Source organism: Sinocyclocheilus grahami, unplaced genomic scaffold (assembly GCF_001515645.1).
Source record: "Sinocyclocheilus grahami isolate Dianchi unplaced genomic scaffold, SAMN03320097.WGS_v1.1 scaffold124.1, whole genome shotgun sequence".
Classification (NCBI taxonomy): Eukaryota; Metazoa; Chordata; class Actinopteri; order Cypriniformes; family Cyprinidae; genus Sinocyclocheilus; species Sinocyclocheilus grahami.
The window spans coordinates 655,150-662,859 of NW_015505303.1; the positions used below are offsets into that span (position 1 = coordinate 655,150).

General features: G+C 35.7%; 2 protein-coding genes and 2 non-coding genes across 5 annotated transcripts in view; 1 reads left to right on the forward strand and 3 right to left on the reverse strand.

Moving 5' to 3' along the window:
* The window catches only part of LOC107590050 (hydroperoxide isomerase ALOXE3-like), a 17,649-nt gene extending 16,153 nt beyond the window's left edge, over positions 1-1,496 (reverse strand). The window contains exon 1 of the mRNA XM_016278659.1: positions 1,356-1,496. Coding sequence (XP_016134145.1) covers positions 1,356-1,496 — 141 coding nt within the window. The remainder of the gene's footprint in view (positions 1-1,355) is intronic.
* Positions 1,497-2,838: 1,342 nt separating this feature from the next.
* On the reverse strand, positions 2,839-2,910 carry trnae-cuc (transfer RNA glutamic acid (anticodon CUC)). Its single transcript has one exon. It is a non-coding gene; the product is annotated as a tRNA-Glu (tRNA).
* A 464-nt stretch (positions 2,911-3,374) lies between these two features.
* On the forward strand, positions 3,375-3,446 carry trnaw-cca (transfer RNA tryptophan (anticodon CCA)). Its single transcript has one exon. It is a non-coding gene; the product is annotated as a tRNA-Trp (tRNA).
* Positions 3,447-5,166: 1,720 nt separating this feature from the next.
* Positions 5,167-7,710, reverse strand: part of LOC107590047 (protein-tyrosine sulfotransferase 1-like) — a 19,211-nt gene continuing 16,667 nt past the window's right edge. For both annotated transcript variants that reach the window (XM_016278654.1, XM_016278655.1), the window contains one exon: positions 5,167-5,600. In XM_016278654.1, coding sequence (XP_016134140.1) covers positions 5,381-5,600 — 220 coding nt within the window. In that variant the 3' untranslated portion in view covers positions 5,167-5,380. The remainder of the gene's footprint in view (positions 5,601-7,710) is intronic.

The following is a 7,710-nucleotide window of genomic DNA, read 5'->3' on the forward strand; positions in this document are numbered from 1 at the left end:
CCAAACAAAGTAGTTTCGCTTTCACAATGAAACACACAGCATCACACACGGCGGGCTAGAGTGAGCGGTGGCTGACGGGCTTGAGAACGGCACGGCCGGCGGGCTTGCGGCAACCACATGTGACGACCCTGGGCTGGACTCCGCTTCATTCACGGTGAAAGTCGATCCACAGCCCGAAGTTAATATATTTCCTCAGCGACCAGCACGGATCAGCTCAAGGCATGACGAAGCGGATATCGACCTCTTTTGAAAGGCCAAACAAAGTAGTTTTGCTTTCACAATAAAACACACAGCACCTTCACGACATGGCGGCGGCAACAACAATACTACAGCGAGAATAAAAGTTGCGCCTTCTTTCTTTGCGTGAACATTTGGGCGGCGTTATGCAAATCTTCCCACGTCATGACGTAGACATGGGGGCGTGTTAGAACGAGCCGGTTTAGGTAGGCGTGGTTGACTCTTAACTTTTATAAAGAATATCTCTTTGGATTTGAGACTTTAGTCTTTGCAAGTTTACAGATTTTCTTTATGCACCAAGAGCTTGTAACACTCCAAAGAGAAAGGAAAAATTAAAATCGCATTATTGAACCCCTTTAAATATAAAAACTTACTTACAGGCTGTGAGTTATGAAGTGCCAGACAGTCCTTGCAAAGTTGAAATTGCCCCACTTTATAGAAACAGACACCGGCATTTTAGGCTATACTCTCCCAGGAAACAGTCCTCATCCGCCATAAAATGTGCTGCACACATCTGATTATTTTGGTTGAACTGTTCCGGAACAGTGTTGTAAATACAACTTAACCGATTTCTAGTTGTGTCCTCTTTTGGAAGGCCAAACAAAGTAGTTTCGCTTTCATAACGAAACACACAGCGTCTTCACGACATGGCGGCGGCGGCAACAATACTACAGCGAGAATCAAGTTATGCCTTATTTCTTTGTGTGAACATTTGGGCAGCGTTATGAAAATCTTCCCACATAGTGACGTAGACATGTGGGGGCGTGTTAGAACGAGCCGTTTTAGGTAGGCGTGGCTGACTCTTAACTTTTATAAAGAATATCTCTTTGGATTTGAGACTTTAGTCTTTGCAACTTTACAGATCTTCTTTATGCACCAAGAGCTTGTAACACTCCAAAGAGAAAGGAATAATTGAAATCGCATCGTATGCGATGACCCCTTTAAAAGACAAATACTGTGCCTTAATAAAAAGTTAATTTTTAAAACGGTATGGGCTTCTGTTCTTACGATTGCATTTTTATTTAGAAACTATTAAACCTGTAAAAACCGTTAAATGACTTAATTTCATCTGTGTTCAGAGTCATGTGATGTCTTTTCAAAATAGGTGATTGTCTTACTGAGCCTGGCAAGAGAAATTGCTCCACTCTGACTGGAGGACTCTCACACAGAGTACCAATCAAAGAGATCCAAACCCTGCCATACGTTCCTGACAGCGGAGGAGATGCTGAGGTTCGAATGGTCACATGAAAGCCGTCCATTTCTCAACCTAGAGTTCCCAAGCATTAATAGGAGTGGCCTAAAAATGAAAATCATATTGTGAACTGGAAACAGCCAGACCATTACAATATACACACTCACAAGACCGCTGAAAAGAATGCATGGCATGGCAGCCCATTTTAGCTAAAAACTGGAAAGGGACATGGCAAAACAATGTGCAAACGAAGAAGCAAACAAACAAATTGGAAAGCAAAGGCAGAGGCGTGAATATAAAACAATAGGAAAATTATTTTTGTGGAGGTACAAGGAATATTCAAATGTTATCAACTGATAGCATGTTAAATCCATTGCCAACTAGAAAATAAAGAGATACTTCACTGAATTTTCCAAAACAGCAGGTATTTGTTCCATATTCGTTCATGCAAGTGCAAGAATCAAAACCCCAGAGTGTAGCATATATTTACTATTTACTTGTACATATCCTACATTACATTAATACATCTACATTTTCTCGTTTCTATATGCTATATGTTTTGGTATTTTCTCCTTTCTTTTTAATCCCTCATTGTGACCTTTAGAAAATGTTAACACTCTTATGGTCGTTATTTGCAAATGTTTGCATATAGAAGTGACAAAAACGACATTCCATATTTGAATTGTAAATGCTATAGCCTATCATTTGACAAAATACACAACTACTTTACATCTGAAAACTAAAGCAACATTACAACGAAATAATTCACACATTTTCTGTGTTTAAATGTTTAAACGTTATTTGAAACCACCGAATTAATGCACTTAATATCTACACGTACACACCAGTAAACAAGATCTCATTGGATTATTACAAATTTTAGTGCTTTTCTTCTCATCGGTGCATTATTCTTCAAACTATATCTGGTAGCGGTGACATGATACGTTCGGTCAAAAAAACAACACGAAAGACAATGAAAGTGCAAGTTGCAAGTGCATTAACTTACCTTCCCAGTATTTTCACTGAAGATGTGAGTCGAGCGTACTCATGGCACGCAGTTTATCACTTTATCTCTCCGCAGCCAATCGCGTGTGTGAGTGGGCTAGTCTCGCTGTCTTCCGGATGTATTTGGTGTTTATGGTTATTGGTATTTTTGGTGTAGGCCTATTCTGAAGTGGCGACGTATGTGCTGTAGTAACATATTATCTGTGGCATTTCATTTAAATGTATTTTAAAGTGTGGGCTAAATTTATATGTAAATAAACATATATAATAAATAATAAATGTAAAAATTTACATTTTTAAATGACAGAAATCAGTGAATATATATATACTATTTATATTATTAATTAATTAATACATAATATCAATAAATTATGTAACAGCATTGCGAATCGCAAAACACAATGTTCCCTGACCGGGAATCGAACCCGGGCCGCGGCGGTGAGAGCGCCGAATCCTAACCACTAGACCACCAGGGACATGCGTAACGTAAGGAACAGTAAGCGTTATGTAAGTTTAGTTACTAACAAATGTACAAATAGTATTTTATTCTCTGATTTAGTCGGATTTAAAAACTAAGACGCGTTTATTTATCGATTGCTATTTTTTTTTACTTATAAAGAAGCAGGTTTTAGCAACTAAAATCATATAGAAGTTACCCCTTTAAATGATATACACGCTAATGTACATTTTCAGGAAACAGCATTAGTGTACACGGAAGCCTAACGTTAATTAACGTTACCGTTAAATGTTTTTTTTTTCGAGATTAAGAAAAAAATGTTTTGCGATTCCGAGATGCATTTCAATAACATCCAAACACACGGACTAATTTACGTGGCGCGAAGTTCTGCACGTTTTGCCCACGTAACCCTGTTATGCTAAGCTATCAGAGAAATGCCACTGGCGAGCTTATTATTTTTGACTGGTAACGTTAATATTGCAAGACCTCGTGGCGCAACGGTAGCGCGTCTGACTCCAGATCAGAAGGTTGCGTGTTCAAATCACGTCGGGGTCAATACATTTTTGTTTCACTTGTCATGCAGAGACAATTCAACTCAGTTCAAAAGGCAATCGAAAATATATTTTTTTAATGTCCTCTAAATTTGTTTTGATTACACCACATAATAGTCTGAGTATCTCACACATATATTCACACACAGGGTTTCTTTAGAAATAACCTACATTTAATAAATATGTTTTTTTCTGAAAACAAAAAGTATATGTAATCTCATGCAATGAGACAGACTGGTCTAATGATACTGGACGTGAAGGTATGTGAAGGAATGTTGAGGACTGAGAGTTCATCCACAGCGGTGACCATGTCCGAAGTCCTTCATATTTGGACTACAGTTGTGAAGTATGCAATTCATAAATTCACAATAAAAGGTCTACAATGAAATGAGATTGTCTTTGAAAGCTAAACAAAAAAAAAACATGTCTAAACTTCCTTTATACTCTTGTAGTCAAGGAGAACAAAGCAAAAAGTGGTCATTTTGTGCAACTGTTGACTTCCTCTTTCTACAAACAGTTTCCTGTGCAATAGTCACTCATTATGACACATCTACCACAACACATAAAAGTAATCAAAAGACAATAAAGTACAGTCAGTAGACTGACATTATTAGCAACACCAAAGCATACAATCCGTGTATCATTCGATCATTCATTTTATTGAAAGTAGAAAAATGAGAAAACGGCTCCTTTTTCGTTTTTTTCTAAAAAACGAGAAACGAGAATTCAGCTTAAATTTTCGTTTTTTGTTCAGGGGTGGAAAAATGAATAAACAGCTTGAATATTTGATTTCTACATGTGGGTGGGAATTAAACGCCCCTTTCTGCTGATTGGTCAGCCGAAGATCAAACGTTGCTGTCATCAGTTCTTCTGCAGTATCACGCAGCAGAATAATAGTCCTCCACTGCTGCAGTTGTATGGATTCTTAACGCATTTATTGCAACTACATTTAATCTTTTTTTCATCAAACAAACAGTCAAATGAATAGCTCGACACAACTCGTACCGGGGCATTGTCTAGACAGGGCTTTCTTCTGTGTAGATATAAATTCTATTCTTTGCATCAGCTGAGCATCTTTCTGGCGCATGCCGCAAACATGAACCACAGGGAATACTCGTCTTTTAAAAGGCTTAATTTAGATTATTTTACATTAAATGCATCACTTGTTAAGTCACTTTGGAATAAATCACAGTAGGCCTATGTATCATGATAAAAAAAAAAAATGACTTTACAGTCTGGAAATACTTTAGGCTATAGCAATATTAAGGCTATATTATTTCTTGGACCCCCTATCACTTTAAGAACTGCTGGTCTACATAGAAGAAAGACCCGTCTAGACTCTGCCCCTGTACGAGTTGAGTCGAGCTATTCATTAGTCTGTTTGATGAGAAAATTATGAAATTGATCAAATGGGTTATTAATCCGTACAACTGCAGCAGCGGAGGACTATTATTCTGCTGCGTGATACTGCAGAAGAACTGATGATGGCACGGTTTGATCTTCGGCTGACCAATCAGCAGAAAGGGGCGTTTAATTCCCGCCCATGTGTAGAAATCGAATATTCAAGCTGTTTATTCATTTTTCCACCCACGAACGCAAAACGTGAATTTAAGCTGAATTCTCGTTTTTTTGAAAAAAACCCCCCAAAAAATCTAATTCTACTTTCAATATTAAATCAAAAAACGAATGATCGAACGATACACGGATTGCACACAAGTAACAAAACATCTAAATCAAATTTAATTGAAAAATGACTTTACAATACAACAATAAAACTATCACTGTATGAAACTGTTGCCACAAGCAACAATGGTCCTATATACGCTGAATTTCTTTTCCAACAAAACTGCTGAAGTTGTTCATTCAAGTAAAGGCTTTACGTGCTCAAAAATGCACATTGTTTATTGCTTCAAAGTTTTCACAGGTTGAGAGGATCTTTCAGTTTTGGATAGACCTCACTATTTTTGTGTTGTTCAGAAATAAGAGATCAGGCTTGCTGTAGTTTGGTGGGTTGGCAAGAGGGTCATAACCTAAGCGACTTAACATCGGAGCAAGGCTGGCCATATCATTCACCACATCAGCAGGGATCTTGCCCACCCATTTAGACAGAGCCTCTGTATTCACTGGCTTGACTACTTGATCCGTTGACAGTTCCGCCCTACAGGAGAGACAGGGATAATAGAGACAAAACACTGTAATTAGGAATATGGCAGACAAGGCCCTGAGTGCTTGTCTAATATATCACAAAATTAAATTAATCTGCCTTCTAGAGATTAAGTCTGTAAAGTGACCACATCACAAATTGCAGTAAGATCTGACAATTAAAATCCACTTATTCCAGCAGGAGACGTTTTAATGTCTAACACTGGTTCCATTATTACAGGACTTTGAAAATGCTTGCTGATCAAACAAACACCCTGTTTACTTCTAATTTATTTGTTGTAACGCTCATATTACAGAGTAGTGAAGTATTTACATAGAGAGCACTAAGCCAACTCTTGACAAGGAAATGCATGTACAATCCATTATCTGGAAAAGCTGTAGGTATAAAAGGAAATGGTGAATGAATATTATTAACAGAGCCGGACTTGATGGGAACAAAGCTGTTTTTCTTTTATATTTTTTAATACTATATCAATATCGGAATAAAAACATTTATGGATTTACACACATGTAGACTTGTGTGTAATCTTAGGTATTCCAATATTTAATAACATGTTGTTAAAATCGAAAGTTGCAACTGGGTTATTTAATGAGCTAAAATGAACTAAGACTTGTATTTTTTAAACAAAGATTAATAACTTCTGTAGCAAATGTAGCTATTGCTCATTGTGAATGTTAATGCATTAACTAAGGTTAACTAATGAGGTCTTATTGTAAAGTGATACCTATTGGTCTTTATAGTTCTTTTGCACTTTAATCGGTGTAAAACTTTTAACTTTATACATTTTTCTGTATTGCATTTAAATGTTCAGTTATTTTTGTTATGAGAAAAAAGTTATTAAACCTGTTATACTGTATTATGACAGCACTTTTTTTTAAAAACTAAATTTCAACACCGTGATAATACCGTATACCGTGATAAAAGCATTAGCAATTAATCGCAACATGAAAATGTTATACCGGCATATCCCTACACACATGGCATGCTGGGTGTAGCAAGATATCATTGTCATAACTTAAGAATTAGTTTCCTTGTTTTAGGTAAATTGTGACTACATGGTTCTAATTTGCTTTAAGCCTGGAATATAACAAATTTTGCCTAGAATTTTCTTTCTATTTACAGTCTGGAAGAGTCAATGCTAGTTGCCAAAAGTCAGAGCCAGTGTGCAGACTTGGACTGAGTTTGCGTATCTCATACTTTGATTTTCTAGCCTCAGACTATGATTGCATCCAGTCAGAGAGTAATGGTATACCATACCAAATATGTATGGTATTTTGTGCCAATTTTAGAACACATGTTGTTTTCATTTGTCATTTATCTCTTAGCAACGAAGTGCACATTTCCGCATCAGTTTGCTGTGTTTGGAGCAAATCTGTTCAGATTTTAAAAGTTGTGTAGTGTTTTCTTGAAAAGTGAGGGAAAAAATTAATAAAACGTGGACACAAATTAACAAGTTTTGGGAATTCATTCTTAATTTGTGGTTACGATATCTATTTTTTTTCTCTGTATGTCATGTGCAGGGATCCATAATTGAAGACTATATTCACTAAAAAAATAAAATAAAATAAATAAATTACAAAAACATTATTACTTACAAAGATTATGAGATTGCAAACAGTAATTATCGTCCCCGGTTTGATTTCACCAAATCGGTTCGAGCAACGCAGATGTGATTAATATTCATGAACCCAGCAGATAATTAATCCTTAGTGGGTTTTATATTGTTATTAGTAGTAGAATTTTTACTATTATTATCATTATTATTATCTCATCAGTATTATTGTTAGGTTTTCCCCCCTTTTTTTTTACAGAAACACTGAATGACCAAAAATATCTTAAGCACCACCACCAGTCCTAAATTCAGTTAAAATGACAAATATGCATTCCTGTATGGTTAATTACTGTTCTATCATTAAAAGTTTCATTAAATAATGCTTGATTATCATAATATCATATATTATATTGCTTGACTGACTGATGTTAATAGTGTACTTTCAGATATATATAAAAAAATAATTATATATGAATTTATATATATATATATATATATATATATATATATATATATATATATATATATATATATATATATATATATATATAT